The 22716-nt window shown below is 42.6% G+C and overlaps 1 protein-coding gene across 2 annotated transcripts; it reads left to right on the top strand.

Moving 5' to 3' along the window:
- Positions 1 to 2654: 2654 nt before the first annotated feature.
- TMEM123 (transmembrane protein 123) lies at positions 2655 to 21713 on the top strand. 2 transcript variants are annotated; one of them, XM_064170674.1, is made up of 6 exons: positions 2655 to 2819; positions 9644 to 9712; positions 11649 to 11702; positions 17161 to 17349; positions 18720 to 18873; positions 19644 to 21713. In XM_064170674.1, the coding sequence occupies exons 1-6, from the start codon at positions 2741 to 2743 to the stop codon at positions 19666 to 19668; spliced, it is 570 nt and encodes a 189-aa protein (XP_064026744.1). In that variant the 5' UTR covers positions 2655 to 2740; the 3' UTR covers positions 19669 to 21713. The 2 variants fall into 2 exon arrangements, with proteins under 2 accessions (XP_064026744.1, XP_064026749.1); XM_064170679.1 differs by lacking the exon at positions 11649 to 11702.
- Positions 21714 to 22716: the final 1003 nt, after the last annotated feature.

Genomic DNA, 22716 nt, shown 5'->3' with positions numbered 1-22716 from the left:
TCCCTGGAGGTGTTCAAGAGAAGCCTGGATGAGGCCCTTAGTGCCATGGTCTAGTTGACTGGCTAGGGCTGGGTGCTAGGTTGGACTGGGTGATCTTGGAGGTCTCTTCCAATCTGGTTGATTCTATGATTCTAAGTATAAGGCATGCACCTTTTTTCAGTGAATGAATCTGTGGGGTGTAATAAAGCTAGAATAAAATTAAAAACCAATCAAACAAAAATATATGCTGTTCAGCAGTTTAGTTTACCACTTGCTCGCTGAGACTTACAGAGCAAATGCATGTAAAAGGATAGTTCTATCTCTAGATTTCATGTATGTGCTAGTTTGAGCCTAGCTAGAACATTTTGGTGAGAAGAACTAGATTATAGGCTGTGAAAAGGAAACAATGGTGATGTCAACTTCACTCATTGGCTTGCTGAGATGTATAAGAACAAAAACATAATATAGATAACAGAGTCGCTCTCTGGGCTTTTTGAGCTGCATCTTTCTCTCTAACCTAACCTGCCATCTGTGTGACTAATTCATCTGCTTCCTAATCCCCCTGGCTGACCCTCAAAACTACCTTAAACATATGGCAAGATCTGTGGTAAGGTTGAGAGGTGGGAGGAAGATGGAAGGGTGGTTGAGAGCCCCTCCTGGAGACTCAGGTATCTGGGAGGGGAGTTGTGTTTCTGTATTACCTTTTAATTTGTGTATTTCTGTCTATAGCTGCATATACTGTAAATATCTGCTTGTATATTGTGCTAGCTGTACAATAAAGCCACTGAGTCTAGTCTGGGTGATTTCACAAAGCGGGGGGGGGGGGGGGGGGCAGGTAACATCCAAACCATCACAATGCATTACCTAAATAGCTTCTCAGCCTGTCTGTGGCTCCCACACCAGTCACTTTCCCTCACTTAACATGGAAACACCCTTGTGCTGCAGTGCACATAAATGTACTAATATGTGACAAATACTGTACTGCTGCTTTGCTGATGATCCTGCAATTATCTCTGTTAAAGGTACTTTTCTGTAACTGGTTGGGAAGGAATGTGTAGCAGTGCATAGCTGTCCTTGCTTTGATAAGTGATTTTCAAGTTATTTTAGCTCTGAAGAAGACATTAATAAGTTCATTTTGAAAAACAAATTTCTAATCTCAAATTTATTCTAGAAGTTGTTTATCTTTCACTTTGACTTTGTAAGTGGCCTCACAATTTTGTAAGTACATAGGGGAACTTCAGAGTAGCTCTAGGGCATTAGGTCTGGTGACTCAATAGCTGTAAGGGATCAGAAATCATTATATATATGGCTCAATATTGTCAGGAGAATCGTTTAGGGTACAGGGAGCTTGGCCTTAGCCCCCTGGAGTCGACCAAGGGATTGGGACCCGGTCTGCTTCCTGGCTAGACTGTAGGAGCCTGGGGACTCCCTGGAGACAGAGAAGCAGTTTGGAGCTCTGGAGATTGCATGAGGGGTGAGCTCCATTGCAGAATCGGGGCGGGTGGCAATTTTTAGCAACAGTGTGAAACTATAAAAGGCGTCACAGTGTAGTGGGCTGAAAGAACTGCTTGAGAACTTGTTGGTTGTCGTCTGCTTGGGGGTCTACTGGAGGCGAGTGTCGCTGCATGCCATGAGGAGCTGCTGCTAGGGGAAAGCTGTTTCTCGAGGGAGCCGCGTGTGAAGAATCGTTTGCCGAGAAGTCAGGGGCTACAGATCAGGGCCTTGGAAAGCCACAGTGTTGCCCTGCTTCCCCGCCTGCCACAGAGCAAGCTGCCGCCCTGCCTGGGGCGCAGGCTCGCCAGTCCTGTTCACGTCTTCTTGCTTGACCGCCACGGTATTTACATCCACAGCCTGTTAAATAAACCGGTTTGGCACTTGACTCTGAGTCTTAATTCTGTTACCGAGGTGTAAAGTTAGTCACTTTGAAAGTCCAATTTGACATCACTCGGGAATTAAGCTCAGCCACTCCCCAGCTCCTCTGGTACCCGAGGACAAGCTGGAATGCAAGGGGATTTAATTTCTGCCAAATTACCCACTGTTGGACCGTGACAACAACATCGACCACAACCAGGGATTCTACCATGACCTGCATCGTGTAAACGGACTGGGCATGGCACAGCTGTGACAGCCTCCAGCATCATCGTTCAAAGATGCGCACAGTAGGCTGCAAACGGAGAACACGGATAAGCAGATGTTGTTCAAATCAATGTTATTACAAAGGCGGATAAATCCTCCCTCTGTGGGCACTGGTGAGAGCCATTAAAATGGAATTTAAAAAATTGGTTTATGTTAACAATCCTGAGCGCTGTTCGCTGTTCCTACTGCTCGACCTGCTCTTCCACAGGTGCCTCCAGATGCCCCAGAGTGCTACCTGGGCTTCTTCTCTGCCTGGGTGTTGGGAAGGACGGGCCAACCTCTTTCTGACTGCTAGTCTCTTCTACAAACCCACCACATTTTGCCACTCAGCTTGGTAGGTATAAAACCTACTGAGTGGAGTCCGGGAAAGGGTGGCGGGAGGCCAGCCAGCCAGCGACCGCGGGCAGCGCGGGGTAGAGGGTTACAGCTTCAGTCACCAGTTGCCCGTGGGTGGGCTGCTACCCCAGGCGCAGGACCAAGCGCTAGCCTGGTCCGGCCCTTTACCCACTGTCAGCGGGGCGGCTCCGCCCTGTCCCGTCCCGCCCCGCTCCGCCAGCCCGGCCGGGCAGCGCCTAGCGTGCTCAGGCAGCTCTGAGTCTGCCGTCCCGCGTCTCTCTCTGTGGCCATGCAGCTCCTCACCGGCACATCGGGCACGTTGCAGGCAGCAGCGCTGCTGCTGCTCCTGCTCCTCGTCCCCGGTTCCCGTAAGTAGCGTCCGCGGAGGGACGGGCGGGCCGGGAACAGCGGGTGGCGGGACTGTTGCTCTACGCCGGCAGGGAGGCGGCAGCTCGTCCGTCCGGTGCCTGCTGCAGCATCTCCGCTGAGCAGACGCAGGCCTCGCCGCGTCCCTGGGACCGGGAGCGGGGCTGGGTGGCGGTCTGCGCCCTCGCTGCCCCTCCGAGCGAGTTTCCAGGTGCGGGGGAGTTCGGCTTTCTTCTGAGTTTTCTCTTTCCAGCTCCCCAAACGAGCCGAGATTGCGCCGTGCACGTGGGTAGGTTCTCTAGGGCAGGCCTGTTACGGGAACGGGCAGCAGGAGGCTTATCAGCCCGGGCATTTTTGAAGTAGAAACAGTAATCATAAAAAACAAAAGCCACAGCACCGAAGGGCGCTTTTGGAGAGAGGGTGTGTGAATGCAGTCGCGGGATGCACAAACGCGCCCTGCTGACCCACGGCTCCTCGGTCCATATGCCTGCGCGCCTGCAGGTGTGAGTAGGGGACGCGGAGGTGGTGTGAGCCGTCGTAGATGTTCCCCAAACCCTGCGAGTGTCACAAGGACCTTCCCGTAATAGGTGCACGCGTGAGTGGTTCACACAGGAGTCGGGGGAGGCACGGTACGCCAGACAGGGAAGGAGGTGCTTTCTTTTCTTGATGCTGTTCTCTGAGGCATGCTGTAACAGTGGCAAAAGGCTTTTCATAGCTTTGGGGTCATCCCGTCTTTGCTGTTAGGACAAATGGTGTGTTTCGTTGCATTTCTGTGGGGCGCTTACAGCAGTGCTGCTTTTCAGTGGCTGATTCTAGTAAATACTCACACTCTCGTTTTCTAGTGCTTTAACTCAGCTGGTAGGAGGCCAAATTCAGGGGATAATCATCAACATGCACTCGAATAAAATGAGAGACAGAAGTCTGAGCTGCTAGAGTTACCTCTTCAGAAGACAAATGCTCTGTGCCGTGCCCCACCATTTCCCAAAGAAGCCAGATAGGTACCAAAAGTAACCTGGCATGAATAACCAGCTTACTGCTTTGCTGAGGTCTTATGGTCTCCGTTTTACAGTATCAGACTGTCATTTCCTTTGGTATAACGTTGGCCTGATCTGCCTTTTATCATGTTACTTCCTGAGTGCATATGCTGGTTTAACTCAGTGCACAGTCTCCTGAGACTGAGATGATCCCACCTAATTCTTGACAGTCAAATTTTGTCCTCCCTCTATAAGTGAATTTGTTGTCTAGAGTCTATTTACAATACACTGAGACAAAACTATGCCCTTTCAAAGCTTAGTCTAAAATATCTGTTGAATTGTCTGGTTTTTTTTCCTCTGCTCACTTACTCAGAAACTTCCAGCAGCTACTGCTGGTATTTTTGTTGGTTTCAGCAGAAGTTTGTGATTCACTAATGAACACTACAGAACAAAGCATAAAGCCCATCAAATGCTATGATTAAAAAGTGAAAGTGGGAGTAGATTTGTCATCTTTCCAGCAAAGGTTTTTGTGCAGGCTGGTTATTTCAGTACGATGCTGTTCTTCTATAGAATGTTGTAGTCTGCTGGAAAGTTGGTCAAGTCGATGGAAGAAACATCACCAAAGTATTAAGGTTATGGAAAAGTCCTTCCCACTATTATTTACAGTCCAGCTGTCTTCCTGATATCTGAGAGAGTGAGGAGAACCCATGCTTTCTGGCAGGAAGTTGCCCCACCCCCCACCCTTCCTGCTCTGTTCAGAAGAAAAAGAGCTAACAACACCTTGCAGGAGGTATCCCATATACAAAACTACCTGCTGCACTTGAGCAGCAGCCTCCAGGCCTGAAAACAGACATGGCATTTTGATTTCAGTGTATCTTCTTACAAAAGGTAGTGTAGTTTTTCAGTCTCAAGTCTACCAGGGTTGAGAATTGGTTACTTGTGTCTGTGTTGCTTCCTTAAGCGTCTGTGCAGTGCTGTTTGTGCTTTCCTTTGTGAGACTGTGAGGTAATTTCACAATGTTAAGTAAGGTATGAGGATCTTGTGCAAAGACTTGCTGAGAAAATCCTGCCTGACCTCTGTTGCAGGATGACCTACCCTCCTGGTAAGTCAAGAACACCACTTCAAAAATAGGTATCAAAAGACCTTATTGAGTCAAAGAAAGAAAAATAGAAGTTTCCAGATAGCAGAGATTTGAACTTGTAGTCTGTCAAAATTGCCTGGCAGATGTTACAGTAGATTCAGGATCAGAGGATTGCTTTTGTTGTACTCTCCAGAATCTGAGTTCAATCCATTTCAACTGAGGACAGTGAGTTTTCTTGTGGTAGAGTCTATGCAGGGAGTGGTTATATTCATACTACTGCTGTAACATCTCTGCTTTAACCATTCCAGCACCTCTAGCATTACCCATTTGGATTACTTAGAGGTTATACTGTGCAAGTCAGAGATTTTTCTGATGGACTGTCAGTGCCTCTGTACTTTTTGGTTTTTAGACCAACAGCAGTGGGATAGCTTGAGCAAAAACTTTCCTGCTTTTTCCACCATGCATCAAACTTCAAGAGAGAAGATGTGCAGGCAGAATTTTATGTCTGAATGTGTAAAATTATGCCTAGGAAAAATGAGAATTTACTTACCAAGGTCTTTGTGCAGTGTGAGATTTAGTTAGTGTGAAGCCTCTAAAATGTCTTTGCTGTAAATTTGCTTGCAGAGGTGGGCAAATTGGCCTTTGTCATGTGTCAGAATTTGAATGAGTAGTGCCACTCCTCAGTGCATGGTTGTCCTACCAGGCTTCATCTACACAGAATAGTAATTAGGTACATAGCTGAGCTGGAGACTACAGATTCATAACATTAAATATTCGTGGGTGTGATGCACTGTGGTGTGTTTTTTTTCAGGACCTGTCCATTTAAAATCTTATCCTGTTCATTTTCAACAAGTATCTGAGCTATCCCTGCCACTCACCCTGTATCTGTCTGTATGTTTAGCACAAGCACCGATGTTCAGCTTCTGTGCCTGAATGCCACTTTAGAAAGTCAGTTCCAGCTATAAAGCTGGAAAATCTGTCCTGATTTTGCCCTTTTGAAAGTTTGCTTATTATTGCTTCAGCTGTGGCTTGTTATGCACTAGAGCAATGAAACAGTGCGAGGCCCTGAAAGCACTCAAGAGTACCAAACCGGGCTGTAGTGTTTCACAGGAAGCATACTTGCCTTGAAATACAGCTTGGCCAGCCACAAGCAGTTGTGGTTTTAGCTGCATCCACATCTGACCTTAAACAGAACAGAGCTGTCTGACAAAAATGTTATTCATCCCCTTTCTGTGACCTTTTCCAGTATATGGTGCTTTGGTGTATTACCTTAAGGTAGATACTTCCTTTTGGTTTGCTTCTATGTCATTACGAAAAATGACCACAGAGATCCCCCTTTGTGCTGGTTTGAGCCTAGCTAGAATGTTTTGGTGAGAAGAACTAGATTATAGGATGTGGAAGGAAAACAAGGCTGATGTCTACTTCACTCATTGGCTTGCTGAGATGTATAAGAACAAAAATCCAAATATAGAAAAGGGAGTCGTCCTGCTGTTGGTGAGCTCCGAGCTGCATCTCTCTCTCCTAACCACACCCTCCATTTCTTTGGCTAATCCACTTTGCTTCCTAACCCCCTGGCCGAACCTCCATTCTTCCTTGGGACTGGGGTAAGGTTGAGAGGAGTAGGGGGAAGGGGAAGGGGCAGTTGGGAGCCCCTCCTGGGGACTCAGGTTTCTGGGAGGGGAGTTGTGTTTCTGTATTACCTTTTACCTTGTATATTTCTGTCTATAACTGTATATACTGTAAATATCTGCTTGTATATTGTGCTAAGCTGTAAATATAAGCTTCATTCAACTGGCTGAGCCTAGTCTGGGTGATTTCCAAAACTGGGGGGGGCAGGTAACACCCAAACCATCACACCCTCTTTTTTTTCCCCCTTCTCTCCTCTGGATCACAGTGGAAACAAGCATCGGCACATTTTTTTCTGCTGAAGATCTGGGGATTTGTTTGTCCAATATTACAATTGATCCTGTGACCCAAAGAGTTTTACCTCAGCTCATGCACAGCGCCTTTCATGGTGTAGCTGTCTGCTGACTTTCTCCCCTCTTCCTTCCTGTAGCCATGCCTGCACATGTGCACCTGGGTCAGAGCAGACTTTAAACTCTTGCACTTCTGCTTCCTGGAGTCACTGTTTTACTTTGGGCTGGTTGCACTGTACAGTCTGTGATCGCAAATGAGAGCCTGCGATTGTCAGAGCCATCTGCATAAAAATGTGAGCTCCTGGATTAAGATGTAGGAGTTCTTTCTGCTTCCTTGGTTGAAGTCTTCTGCTGTCATTGCAGTGACTGCTTCAAACCCCAAACTGAAGTCTGAGGATAGGGAATAGTTTGGGAATAATATAATTTTGAGATTTTCTTTCTCCCACCTGTCCCATTCACTGCCCTGTGTTCCAATGTGACGTATGCTTGCACAGCACCCCATGTTAAAATTATTTGTGTTGTTTCAACTGCTTGTCATCCAAGCTGAGAAACTAGTCTGCGTTTGGGGTTATTTTTAAGGGAGGGATGGGGGAGGAGTCTTTCAAGATGTGCAGTCCAAGCTGATGTGAACTAGGGCTAGCGGAGTCCTGTCTTCCCTTCCACCTCTGTTTCCTGGACTTCTCTTTCATTTAATCCTACTGGGAACCCATTCTGCTGGTTAAGGCAGCAAAATTCATTGTGTGCTTGTGATGGTTTGGGTGTTCCCTGCTCCCCCATGCTTTAGAAATCACCCAGACTAGACTCAGCTGGCTCTGGAAATATGAATGAAGCTTATATTTACAGCTGGCACAATATACAAGCAGATATTTACAGTATATACAGTTATAGACAGAAATATACAAGGTAAAAAAGGTAATACAGAAACACAACAGTCCTCCCAGAAACCTGAGTCCCCAGGAGGGGACTCTCAACCATCCCTTCACCTTCCCCCTACCCCTCTCAAGCTTACCCCAGTCCCAAGGAATAATAGAGTTTCAGCCAGGGGGGTTAGGAAGCAAAGTAGATTAGTTCAAAATGGAGAGTGAGGTTAGAGAGACGCAGCTCAGCCAGCAGCCCAAGTGAGAGTGGTTATCTATGTTTTTATTTCTTGTTCCCATACATCTCAGCAAGCCTATGAGGGAAGTAGACATCACCATTATTTTCCTTTCACAGCCTGTAATCTAGTTCTTCTCACCAAAACATTCTAGCCTGCTTAAAACCAGAACAGTGCTACTGAAGAGAGGAGTAATGTTTGTTGGCTGACCTTCCTCCTGTTAAATGCAGGGAGACTAGCTCTGATGAAGATAATTTTCTTCAGAATTCAGTCCTTCTTGGGAAAGCTTAGTTTAGCTGTGCCCTGTCCTTTCTGTTTGCTTGTTTTTAAATTTGTTTTCCCTAAGTTCATTAATTAAACAGTCTGAGATATCTTGCAGTGCTGCCCTCAGTCTGAGTATTGCAGGGGTAAGGTACAATGATGAATAGTTTGCCATTTGTATTTGCAAACTGCTGTTCTGAGATCTTCATTAAGATTTTGCAACTGCTAAGAAATTTCCTCATTTCTGTGATACTTAGCTTAGATTATTTACTTGGCTTCAGTAGAATATTGTTATAAGTTATTAAAACTAAACTCTGTCAAGGACAGAATCCACAACTGACCCTTCTCCATGCATATGGATGACAGACTTTTCATTCCGTGTGGTTTCTCCTTGATTTTTACACTCGTGTGTAGACCAGGCCTGAAGGCAGAGTAATAATCTCTTCAGGATGGGATGATAGCTCAGCAGAGGTGTGATAATTCTCTGTCCCAGTCCCCACCTCCCAAATGCTCAGTGGGTGTATTAATATGCTGCTAGTGTATAAGCAGTGGAGCTTCTTAGTGGAGCTTATTGTCTTACTATGCTGTCTGTAGAGGGGCAAAGCAAGCACTCATCTGCCTACAAAGACCTTGCAGACTTCATTGCATGAGAAGTTTTTTCCTTCTGCTGTAGGTAGTGCAGGTCATATGCTATTACCCAAGGAAGGTTCTGTGTTTTCTGCCTCTTACTTCACAGTATCACAGTATCATCAGGGTTGGAAGAGACCTCACAGATCATCAAGTCCAACCCTTTACCACAGAGCTCAAGGCTAGACCATGGCACCAAGTGCCACGTCCAACCTTGCCTTGAAGTGCCCCAGGGACGACGACTCCACCACCTCCCCGGGCAGCCCATTCCAGTGTCCAATGACTCTCTCAGTGAAGAACTTTCTCCTCATCTCGAGCCTAAATCTCCCCTGGTGCAGCCTGAGGCTGTGTCCTCTCGTTCTGGCGCTGGCCACCTGTGAGAAGAGAGCAACCTCTTTCTGGCCACAACCACCCCTCAGGTAGTTGTAGACAGCAATGAGGTCACCCCTGAGCCTCCTCTTCTCCAGGCTAAACAATCCCAGCTCCCTCAGCCTCACCTCGTAGGGCTTGTGCTCGAGGCCTCTCCCCAGCCTCGTCGCCCTTCTCTGGACACGCTCAAGCATCTCAACGTCCCTTTTAAACTGGGGGGCCCAGAACTGAACACAAGAGAACTTGGGATGATGATGATGTGGAATCTAAAACTGAAGTTGGGAAAGAGTTCCAGGTCATTTGGTGTTTGGATGTTGCCATTTTTATTGTGCTAAGAGCAGCCTGTTGTGATGCTGTGCTTATATATCATTATACCTAACTTCTGTCCATGGTAGTTCAGTCATTTATATACCCAAAGTATGTGAGAGATGTTGTACTGACTCTTTTTTTCCCCACTTCTTAGTAATAAAGCACCTAAAACTATCTTTTCTTGGGGTTTATATAGGAAATGAAGAGATGAACAACTCCAGCAGTACTACACCATTTAACACAACTTCAGACCAGAAATTGCAAGGTAATACTCTTGGTATTTCTGTTGCTGTTCTTCAGTAGCAGTGAGAAATACAATATTTATTGTCTTAAGCTGTTCTGCAGTAGTTTGTCCTTTATTTTATCAAATTGTAAGCAGCTGTAGGGCAGGAGAGAGGTACCGTAACTGTCATGTCTATGGCAGTTCACTGCACTTGAGCTCAGTGCTAGAGTACATGTTTATTTCATAATGTAATCTCATTTTGACTGCCTTAAGCTGTATACCTTTAAGTATGTGCCATGCAAAAGGCATATTCCTTAAGTATTTTTTTCCCTGTACTGCTCTCATCTCATTTGCTGTTGGCCAACAAATGGGATGTATGGCCAATACTCTGCTCACTAAGTTATTGTCTTGTGCTGATTGCATTACTGCCTCGCACCCAAATTCCAGGCAGCGCTCATGGCTTCTTTTCACCTGTGTGGGCATGCAGTCCACATCCAGGCATGTTCTCAGGGTTGCAGAAGTAAGCACTTGGAACTTGGCAGAAACCCAAAGCTGTGTTCTGCTTACAATATTGGGCCAGTGTGGGAAAGGTTTAGCCCCAGGCATATCTGTGTCTTACACTGATGTAAAAGTCAACATAAACAAGAAGAATGTGTTAGTAATTTTACATCATAGACTGTTTCTCAAAGGCAATTATATCTGCCACTTAATGTCCCAGGTATGTCAGTATAAGGATTGCATGTAGGATGTACAGTGATGGGAGTAGTTGGCTATGATTATACCAAAGAAAAGACAAAGTAATTCCCTCTATTTTTATTTCCTCCTCCTGGTTTTGGTAGATGGTTTGAAGGTGTAAATTTGTTGCAATTGTTCTTAAACCTGATCTTACTTATGACATGTACAGAACTGCAAAGAGCATTGACAAAACTGTTTTAGACTAGACTTTTCCAGTAGTAAAAGCAGCAAATCTGTTCAAATGAGATAGGTCTGCTTCTTGATTCCGGTAACTGTGGTGGTGTTCTTGGGTTATATGAGGTTATGCTGTTTGTTTTCCAACCATGCTGAGAAGTGATAGAGCTGCTGCAAGGCACACAGCAGTAGCAGTGTAGGAGGAAGCTGTAAAAGATCAGTTACTTCAGAGAAAAGAACAGTCACAGAATGAGCATTGGTAAGGCAGAATGAAGGGAAGCAAATATGGGCAGTGATGCTCCCAGGAATGAGAATTACCAAACAGTCCAATAGATCTTTGCCAGGAGAAAGAGACCGTTAATCTGTAAGAGTGAAGAAGGATGCAGCATTGAGGAGGAAAGCAGTAGTGGGAGGATGCCTGAGAACCTAGAAGTAATAAGTAGGAAGGGGATTGGGGGTAGAGAACGGGAAAAGCAGAATTGAAAGAAAGGAAGGAAAAAACATTAAGACTGAAAAATGGTTTATACTCTTAATTATTTGGAAACAGACAGATTATTAGGACCTTTTTTGTGTGTGTGTGTAGAGAGAGAATAAGCCCACAGAATGGTATTTCACAGAGTATCCTTCTGTCTGTGCTTGTCACAAATACAGTGTATTCATAGCATGAGCCCAGGTTTTAACAGAGGTGCAACAAAATGAAAAGTAAAGGTTGAGAGACAGGAAATGGAATTGAAACAGGGGAATAGAAACTAGGAAAAAAGTCAAAGCAACTCAAGCGAGTCAGTGATGATGTGGCTGATAATAGCAACTGGAATAGAGCAAAAAGAGGAGATTTAAAGAATTCAGGTGTAGCCTACTTGGGCACTGCTGTGCATACAGCGTAACTGTGTTCTTGCTGCACTGATACCTGGAACTGTTTTGCAGAGGGATAAAACCATCTGCTTTGGAATGAAATATGCTCTTCTCTGTTCCACTTGAAGCCTGTGAATGTAGATACCCTGAGGTGTATATAATACTATAATTATAGTATGTTAAAACAAAAATTAAGACTTTTCTTTTTTCCTTGAAGGCAATATCAGCTCCACTGTTCTATCATCCTCACAACCTACAACATCTACAGTAGGTATGTACCAGTTCAGCTATCCATTACTATGAACGTAGATGCTAGGTTCAAACCTACCCCAAATCACAGAATTATCTGGATTGGAAAGGACCTAGTTGGTCATTTAGCACAACGCCACTGCTGTGGGCAGGAACATCTTCTGCTAGATCAGGTTGCCAAAATCCCCACCCAACTTGCCCTTGAACACTTGCAATGATGTGACATCTGCAGTGTGGGCAATCTGCTCCAGTGTCTCACCGCTCCCATCAGAGAACAATTTCTTCCATCATATCAAAACATAAAGAAATACTCCTCAAAAGTGGATATTTGGGAGAGGCATTGTCATTTTAGTGCTGGGAGGCAATAAGTAGAAACTCTGAAATGAATTTTAGCTGTTATCCTTCATCAGTAGAATCATAGAATCAACCAGATTGGAAGAGACCTCCAAGATCATCAAGTCCAACCTAGCACCCAGCTCTATCCAGTCAATTAGACCATGGCACCAAGTGCCTCATCCAATCTTTTCTTGAACACCTCCAGGGAAGGTGCCTCCACCACCTCCCTGGGCAGCCCATTCCAATAGCAAATTGCTCTCTCTGTGAAGAACCTCCTCCTAACATCCAGCCTATATGATTTCCCAAGGCAGCAGTGTTGTAGTCATGATGCTCCAACACAAGTAGTGTGTTTACAAAACACATCTTTGTAGAAAGAAGAAATAGTAGTATTAGATCAACTAGTAGAGTTTGGAAGTAGATTTTTAACTTGAGACACAAACAGTTCATCCAGTTGGATTGACAGTGTTCCAACTGTTGGCTCTGTCAATGTGAGATTATTGGAAAAGGAAATTAAGAAAATTATCTCTTGGAAGAACTTGCATAGGCTTGTTTCACTTAAGGAAAGACTGGATAAGAATTAGTGTCATGCAGTTGTGCAGTCTCATGCACAGATATAAGATTCTATCTGTGAGAAGAGAAATTGGGTTCCCTTTGTGCTAAGGGAAAGCAGGGCAGAAATGCTGTGCATGCCCTAAGATACTTCAGAGACTTGTGGATTCTTATGTTGATCAGATGGTCCTAGCTATGTCATTTTTTCCAGTACAACTCATCTTGTGTCCCTGTAGTCTCCAGATAATCTCTGAGATAGAGCACTCAGGAGTTGCTTGTTATTCATTGAAGAATAAAATACTAGGAGAGGAAAAAAAATCCCTGCAAAGGCCTTGCTTTTGATGGCAAGGAAGTGTTACAGCATCTCATTCTATTGTCTGCAGCATTCCAGTTGGAGCATGTCTAACTTAGATGGAGAGATTTTTGTAATCTCCTTGTTGCCTTTGGGTCTTCCCCATGTGTAAAGCTGTTGTTAGCCCCAGGTGTTTCATTCTCCCTGGGCTCCAACCCTTCTGCCCTCTGCTCTAACCCTGACTGTGGGTTTCTTGCAGAGATCTGAGTTTTACTGTGTCTGGATAATAACAAAAATAGTAAAAAGAGGCCTGAACTCTTTACTGTTAGATACAGTACAAACTTAAGAGACAGCTATGCCTTGCTTCACACAGTTTATTTCCCTCTCTTTTTTTTGTTGTTACAAACTTCATCAGTTTTGAGACAATCTTCATCCATCTTTATTATCTAACTTGACCAGAATAGAGATACCAGATACATGTACTTAATTTTGCTTAAAGCCTTTGCCTTTTTTCTTTTCTTTTTCAGCTTTGGATTGATTTTTTTTCTTTCTTTTTTTTTTTCTCGGGGTTGGGAGGGGTTGGAGGTTTTGGGGGATTTTTGTATGTGTGGCTGTTTGGGTTTTTTTGGAAGCTTTTCATGGCAGGAGCAAAAGTCTGTTTCATTCAGTCATTTTCCATGCCCATGAGAGCATTGGTTTATTTTAGGAAGAGCAGTCAATAATTATTATTATGGTGCTTATGCAATTTGAGTTGTTTCTGTTCTTGTTGCGTTAGACCAAAAAGCAAGTAGTGCATGCCACTAAGAATTCTTATCCTTTTGTTCTCTCTCTCTGTGTATATATATATAGTTTGATTGATGGATGTAGCATAGCTATGCAATGTTTAAACACAGGTAGCATACAAAGTAAAACACATGTCTCTCTTAAAAATGAAGCATCATAAACCTGAACTGTGTTACTGGCATGTAACAACTGAAGCAGTCTGGGTTTGTTTAGTGTGATGTTCAGTGAAGCCCAGCTGGTCTTTGGGAGTTTAAGTAATAAGGGAAATAAAAGGTAAAAGACAGATGTCACTAGCAAGTATTCTTTCATTTTAACTTGGTCAGTAAAATACTATGGATGAGATTTTTTCAGAACACAGGAGAGCAGATTAGTGCCCAGTTCACATTAGCTTCCCAAATTCACTGTCTCAGCCTTTCACTGATGTTTTGAAATGGTGGACACTAAATACATCACAGAAGATTAAGTCTGTAGGAGGTTAGCCAGAATTTACTCCTAATATTACATCAACAAGTGCTGTAATCTTCATAAAGTAAGACAAAAGAATAGCAAGTGGGGAGGGAAGTAATGTGGGAATTATCTGAAATTCCTCCTGATAGCTTCTTGGATATTTCTTGTGCCCACTCATGTTTTCTGTAGTTTAATGCCCATAGGATAAGTACCACCTTTGTGTAACACTGTTTCATAATGTTACACACGCAACAATTAGCCATTGTATTGCTCAGCCAGTCTGATACTCAGAAATGATGGCTAAACAAAACAATAAAAGCCACAGAAAACTGTCTGGTTGCCACTCTTATTCAGATTTGTCTGTCTTTTGGTGTATTTTGTGTTAGGAGTGTAGTTCCCAGGTGTGCTTTCATGTCATGTAGCTGGAGATAGTTTCCATATAGACATTTTCTTGTTTATTTCCTACAATGAGGAACCATTGCATATTTATAGATCATTGTACCTTTGGGGAGTTGGCAGCATTAAAATGTGCCCTGAATTTTATCTGATGTATTTTACACATGCTTCAGAGAGGAACTGAATTTCCTAATTGTAAAAAAAGGTAAGTACATAAATACAGTACTCCAATTGTTCCATCTCAATGAATGCTCATTTCAAAGTGTTTCCTAGAGTTATGGCACAATATAATTCTAACATCAAAGAACAGGAAAATAAATAACATTGTCTGTGGTGACTGTTTTGGGCTGTATCAGTAGTTTTAATGTTAAGTGACCCATAGAAGTGTTGTGTAAACCAGTTCCTTTCTGAATGGTTGCATTGTTGTATTGTCAGGGGTGGTGGTGGCAAGTTTTTGATGTTCATATCTGTACTGGAAGCAGTGATACTTCAGCCTTAGCAAAGACATCATTCTGTGTGTAGCTACTCTGGCTTTTAACCACTCTTCTAGGAAGATTATTCTATAGAAGCATTTTAGATACTTGTGGTGCATTGGGAACTTCCCCTCCCACCCCCCCCATCCCCCAGTTAAAATCTACCAGACCAGTTTAAATGGCTTGGAAGTCAGATGAAGCTGTATTTTACAGGCAAGCTAAATTTGCAAGCATATAGACAGAATATATTTATAATTGTATACAATTTAGGAATAATACAGAAATCAAATCTTCCCCCCCAACAAAGAAAAGCTCAAAAGGGGCCAATGCCACCCTTTCTCTCCCCAGATAGAAAACAACCAGCAAAGCTCAGCTGTTATCTTGAAGATGATAGAGAGGAGCAAAGGAGAAGCAAACAGATCCAATGCCCAAGAGCCAAGAAGAAAGAATTGTTTATACATTGGCTTTTTATACCTTTTAGCAAACCAATGAATGATATAGACTTTATCATTATTATTCTTTCACAACCAATGATCTAATATACTTACATTCTGCACTGAACATTCAGGAGAGTACCAATTACTCTTATTAGAATCTTCCACTAAGCCTCAAACTACCACAATGCTGGAAAAATCAGAAACTGAATGTGATGGTTTGGGTGTTCCCTGCCCCCCTACACTTTGGAAATCACCCAGACTAGACTCAGCTGGCTCTGGAAATTGAATGAAGCTTATTATTTACAGCTAGCACAATAGACAAGCAGGTATTTACAGTATATACAGTTATAGACAGAAATATACAAGGTAAAACAGAAACACCACAGCCCTCCCAGAAACCTGAGTCCCCAGGAGGGGCTCCCAACTGCCCCTTCACCTTCCCCCTACCCCTCTCAACCTGACCCCAGTCCCAAGGAAGAATGGAGGTTCAGCCAGGGGGTTAGGAAGCAAAGTGGATTAGGAAAGAAAAATGGAGGGTGAGGTTAGAGGGAGAGATGCAACTCAGAGCTCACCAGCAGCAGAAGGACTCCCTTATCTATGTTTTGATTCTCTTCTTGTATCTCTCAGTAAGCCTATGAGGGAAGTAGACATCAGCCTTGTTTTCCTTCCACATCCTATAATCTAGTTCTTCTCATCAAAACATTCTAGCTAGGCTCAAACTAGCACACTGAGTATTTAGTTTGGAATTGAGATGTTCAGTTCTAGATTTAGAGAATTTCAAGAAAGCCTGGGTATAGTTAGACACTTTAATGCTCACAGTTAAAAGCTTTGTGGTGTTTAAAAAGAAGCCCCCGGCTTGCATGATGTTATAGACATAATACAGAAGTGGAGAGCTGCAAAGAAAGCCTTTTCTCCCTACATTCCTTCTTGCATTGTCTGCTTAGGGAAATGTTAGTTGAATAACAGGCTTGTGATTGTTGTTAATTCCTTCTTAGAAAAACAAGTAATTATTCTTAAGATCATTCTAACTGCCTTCCACCAAAGTTCTAGAGATTTTGCTGTAAACATCACTCTCTATTACTCTTGATATTTGCTTCATGGTATCTTTATAATTGCTTTCTGAGGTTGGAAGGGGAAGTGTTAGGTTAAAAACAGAGTATAAGTTAAAGATGTTAGGTGGCAATTAAGCACATGAAAGTTTTACCTTTGGCAAGACAGCTTGCTCCAGAATTCTCTGCGAAGTTTAATATACACAACAACATAGTAAAGCCAGTGTTTCACTCAAAAGCAAATTAAAGATTCAATCATAACTGAAGCTGGGTGGGAGAGATTTTGTGCAATATCCATTCTTAACCCTTCAGGTAACAAAGTTTTTCTAGTGAGCGCTTCAACTTGAAAGTTACTCCTAATCCAGGTTTTATCACATTGAAAAAAAAGACCTCTAAATTTGTTGTGATTCTATTGATTTTGGATAATGTTACTAAAAAAGCCAAACCTACCTTTCTAAAAGTTATTGGATATTATCCAGCCTTTCTTTGCAGCTTTCACTTCAAACAGTTTCTGACCCTGATCCCCAGAAATCCAAATTTAGGGCTTTCCAAAGGCAATGCATAGAGGTAGAGTCTGTATGCAGGCCTAGGTATCCATGCAGTGGCATTTTCATTGTTGCTATCATTCTGTTTGAGCTTCATGAATGCTGTCTTGTTCAGAGCTTATACAGTTTGTTTGGTTTTTTTCTGTGTGCTATCACAAATAAAATTTTCCCAGGTGTGACCACCAGTGCTACTCATCTGACCAATGCCAGTCAGTCCGCCAGCACTGCTGTGCCTGTCACTTTGACAGCTCAGCCCACCCAAATCAACCAGACTGCAGGACCCACCACAGCTTCATCTGTCACGTCGCAACCCAATATTACAGTGCTGACCACATCCAAGATTTCTTTCACTTCTATAACAGGTGAGTTCACATTCAAAGAGCCTCATAAAGTCTTGCACAACACACATTAACATGTATACAATTGTCATTTTAGAATAGTACTACAATGGCAGTATTAGAGTTGTGTAGCAGAGGAAGGAGATATTTGCTGGAAAACTAGAATAAGGGGGGAGGGCTTATTGTTGAGTTGGCTACAATAATGTTGCCCTGAGCACTTAATAAGGCTTCACTTAACCTGAGAGACCAAACATGGTTTGGAAAAAAAATAAATGTGAGCAGTCTGAACCAGCAGCCACCAGCAAGGCAATTAGCAATGTTAGGAAAAAGCCTGGCACAGCTTCTGTGTTGGTTCAGCTCTCCTGCAGCTTACTTGAACTTACCTCTTAATACTTCTTTTTTTTTCAGCTGACCTGTAGTTCAAAAGAAAGTCTGCTGGCTTGGTAGAAAGACTGAGTTCTGTTTGCTACATTTGTAGTGATGTAATTAATTTTATCCTTAATGGAGGGTAGAGTACGACTATGAATGAATCATACTTCATGTAAAAGTTACCACACACAATACCCTTTACAACAAAACCAACAAGTGCAGAATCACTATTTCCTTGCAGTTACCTGCTTGTTAGTGCCACTTCATGCTTACACTGCTGAATGGATCAGGGTTGCTTACCTGTCAGTGAAGCATTATTAGATAGGTGAAGTTGTCATCAGCAGAACTTTTAGTTGGTCACATAACACTCGTGGCAAATACAGATAGAGATGGGCACAAACTGGTTCTTTTCATGGAAGTCTGTAGCAGATGGAACCAGTTTTCACACAGAAACTGCTATATCTTATCTGAGGTCATGTTATCGATGTTAATATTTGTTTTGGGCTGCAGGCCTGATCTGACTTGGAGAACAAGGGTACAATTCCCATGAGACAACAGTGAATTGCCACCAAATGTATTTTACACCCACAGTATGCTCATCTGACTTAAAAACAACTTCCTTTGCTGCTTGGGTTAATTTCAGGCCATCTTAGGGAGTTAAGATGGTTCATGGAAGGTGTGAAAAACACTAGCACTGGCCTAAGAAGGGCAGAAATTGTTGGTGTGAAAGGAGGGGAGAGCAGGGAGGGAAAAGGGCAGGGAGAACAGGGAGGTGGAAATGAGAAGGGACAGTCTTTCAGTGACAGCAAGCAGTTGGATCTTGCATCACCAGAATTTTGATACATAAAATCAGAGGTCTAAGTTTGTGAGTTCTTGGCTGATATCTTGTCAGTCGATCCATGTTGGATTTGTCTAATTGGGTATTTAGGTGATATGTCAATGAGAGGGAAAGATACAGAGGAGTCACTCAAAAGACAATTTTGCAAGCTCTGTAAAAAAAGTTAATTTTGTTTTCTTCTTTTCAGCTACATCAAAATCTGAGGCTGTTGTAGGCAAAACCTCTAGATTTGATGTGGGGAGTTTTGTAGGTGGCATCGTGCTGACGCTTGGAGTCCTAGTTATTCTCTACATCGGGTGCAAAACCTATCACTCTAGAAGAGGCATTCAGTACAGAACCATGTAAGTTGTCATTTTATTACTCTCTTGAGGGAAACAAGGACAAACAAGGAGAATAGGCTAATATATGCACAGAACCAGTCAGACATCTGTGACTTCAGCTTCATTTTGTATTTCACCCTCTTTTGTAGTGAGTAGTTCAGCACAGGTTGTACCATCTCATGTTCCATTTATACTCAGCTCTACTCAGATTTCTTCTAGTTTTCCAGACTTGCCGCCTTGTCCCACACCTCATCCATCTCAGCTGAAAGGTTTGTTTCAAGTGAGGTGAAGTTAATAGATTTGTTGGAACACTGATGTTTAGGCCTGTTTTTTCCCCCCTCTATCCTGACAACTCCTTGCTAGTGATGGAATTCAACCGGTCCCTGCTGCACATAGTGTCTGAATGGGTAATTTAGATCAAGAATATCTTTTAAAATAAAGGAAACCTGCTGCTGAGCTTGTAAACTGGATTGGATTTGCTGTTACTGGATATAGATAAGATAGAAGGAATAAAAATGCCTGAGCCAGTAGCCAGTCTAAAAATAATTTTTGAATGAAATACAAAAGCCAGGATGTTAATAAGCTGGCAGAGTGTTGACAAAACAAAGTTGTTCTGTTAACTTCAGGCTTGGCTCGCGGGGGACTGTAACTTCCAGATCAGCATGCCCTTAGCTCTTTTCAGTAAGATGGCTTCCGTTAACAAAATAGCTCTTAGCAGCAGCTGTGTAGCTGCTTCTCATGTTGACAGTTGCTCATACTGGAGAAGATTAATTACTGTGTTTCTATTACAGTGATGAACATGATGCCATCATTTAGAGACTTCAGGGAAGACAGTACTGGAAACTCATCCTACCTATCACAGCTGTTGTAAAGTACTTCTTGAAGAGTGCCTTTCATAGAAATGATCCCAGTCTCTGAACCTTTCTTGGGTGTGATCCTGCAGAATATTGAGAAGCTCTTAAAAATCCTGGGGTTTTTGTGGGTGTTTTTTGTATTGGCTTTCATAAGAAGAGGAGGAACTCAGCACCTTGTAGAGACAGTATTTTGTTTTTCCAGGATTTGTAACCAAATGTAAAGAAAAAAAGATGAGTCAGTATTTGTAAGGTACACACTCAAGTCTCTGAAATGGGTAACTACTAGCACAGTGGTTCACACCACTGCAGTTCTAAGAAAGTCTCATTATTTCTCACATACTGCATAAATCCCATGTGTTCCATAATGCATATAGTAGGTTAAATAGGATACCATTTGAGACCAAGCATAGGTTTTTGCAAGTAAATTTTTTTTGGGGGTAGTGTTTTGTACTAAATAGTATTAATTTTGAAGTTTGGTCTAAACTGAAGTTCACACATTTTGGATTTTAAACAATTCAGTTGATTTTTATTAGGCTATAAAGGGATGTGGTTTGCTAACTGTATAGAAAGTGATAATGGGTACTGTAAACTCCAGTCATTAGCTCACCAGTGACCTGCAGAAACTTTCTAGCTGCAGGAATCACGGACAGACTGAAGATACCCATCCACTACCCTTTCTTCTAAATGGGTCCTTATAAGAAAGCAGACTAGAGATACTCAGCCACTGCCCTTTCTTCTAAATGGGTCCTTATAAGAAAGCAGACTAGAGATACCCATCCACTGCCCTTTCCTCTAAATGGGTCCTTATAAGAAAGCAGACTAGAGATACCCATCCAGTGCTCTTTCCTCTAAATGGGTCCTTATAAGAAAGCAGACTATGTGATCCATAGCTTCTTTTTTTCTAGCATGTAAACCGACAAAAGTAATTGCACCATCATAAATATGATAAAATACTAAAACTGCTTCTAAAAATTGGCTTAACTCTTGGTTTCTATTATCATGGAGCTGTATGTAATGTTTTCACAGTGTTTGATAAGCTTTGGAAGTTTTGCAAGAGAAGCAGAACATTTGTAAGGTGGGGTTTTAGAAGAATATGATCTGCATTTCTGTTGTACAACTGTTTTCAGAACTTGGCACTGTTGTATGTATGTACAGAGCTCCAGTCAGAAGCCCAATGAAGGCTTTAGATTAAGACCCATATACACTGGACAGTCCCATATGAGACAGTTGATGCTACTTCCTTATCACTTCTGACTTTACGCTAAGGTAAGCCTGCTGACTTCAGCACATGGATTCCAGGCTTACAGTGGTGTAAGGAAAACTAGAGCAAGGATTAAGAACATTGGCACTAAATAGTCGTAATCAATAGCCTGAGGCCTCTGCAGGCTCCACTTCAGATCTCTCCCTGGTGAAGAAGGTAGGTGTGGTGGCACTTGACTGACTTGGTTACTGCTTGTAGTCTATCACGCAGGGCACAAACAAGAGGTGATTACAGCTGAGGAAGGTCACAAGAAGGAACTGCACATCTGTCTGTGGGTGGCAGGGGTACAAAACATCAGGGGAAAGCAGACTACAGCCCTGGTGCAGGTTAAGGGTTGTTGTTGAGCAGTGACAGGCAATGTTAAGTGGCAGTAGAGGGTTTTTTTTTTCCCTTTTTCATATGGAGTAGTAAAACTGCTGTGTTGCACAGGAGACTTCAAGAAACCATGGCTAATGAGTAGGCTTAAGCACCAGCCACACACCTGAAATGGGCATAGAAGGGCTGTTTTGTTTTTCACTTGGATTGAGGTACAGGGGTAAAGAGTAATTTGAAGTAACCTCTGTGATTTGTCTTAATAGCATTGTTTGGTGGAAAACTTCTGATTTAACTTGAAGTGTTTGTAAACAATTCTCCCATAGAACTGCAATTCCTTATTTTCAGAAATGTAGGCAATGAAGTGTGACTCAATTTCTGGGATTTTCTCACCTCTGTTGTACAGATGAATGAATAAATCTTTAGAGTTACTACATCAGTTTCAGTTGGATTTTAATTTTATTTGTTTCATAATTCCCTCAACCCTTTCCATGGTCATAACCACTGAATAGGAAGTGTTGACTATATATTATTTTAAATGCTAGAACATCAGACCTAGTGCACTTTTGCTCAGCTTAATCACTTGTATTTCGTAATCTCATTACTGCAATAAAGCAAAGCTACATGCCTAAGGTTTCAGAGATAACATTAGAAATATAAAACCTGGCCTACTTTCAGGTGCTTGGATACTTAAGTGAGGTCCAACTGGGAAATCTTACCCCTAGCTTTACATTTGCTTTTCAACAAGTGAAAACCCATCTTTAAATTACACATATATGAAGTGGGATGAATAAGACAGCATTTCAGCTTATCATACCACCCTTCAGTAGTACATACTTAGACTTCAGTCCTGGAGGTTTCTCTACAGCACAGTGGACCTGAATTTAGCTATGTTCTACACCTGTAGAAGGCCTGGGTATGATAAATAACTGACATAGTAATTTAGCATTCAAAAATCCTGATTATGTTAACTAAAGATTGGCATTTAATTTCGCTAAAGAAAGAGTCTGACACTGGTGTGTGCAATGTTTTAAACCAATATGAAGCATAAAGCTGAAATGGGATTAAAAGACAGTAAAAGGCCTTTTGTCTAGCACTATCCCAGGCAACTGGGAAGTAGTACAGAATAGTTGGATTTACAGCAATCATCTAGTCCAACTGTCTGACCACTTCAGGTGTGACCAAGTTAAAGTGTGATGTTAAGGGCATTGTCCAAATGCCCTTAAGCACTGGTAGGCCTGGGGCTTCAAATACCTCTTTAGTAAGCCTCCTCAACTGTTTGACCACCCTCTTGGTGAAGAAATTCATAAATACAATCCCTTTCCTATGGAAGTTTCTTCCCACTCACTTCTCTGATTAGTTGTGACTAAGTTTATAATCGATTTATTTTTATGCTACACATTTTTATCTTATCTTCCCTTTCTCTAAGTATACTCA

The sequence above is a fragment of the Pogoniulus pusillus genome, chromosome 3 (assembly GCF_015220805.1).
Source record: "Pogoniulus pusillus isolate bPogPus1 chromosome 3, bPogPus1.pri, whole genome shotgun sequence".
Lineage (NCBI taxonomy): Eukaryota > Metazoa > Chordata > Aves > Piciformes > Lybiidae > Pogoniulus > Pogoniulus pusillus.
Note: the sequence above shows the minus strand (reverse complement) of the source record. Positions and strands in the feature narration are given on the sequence as shown.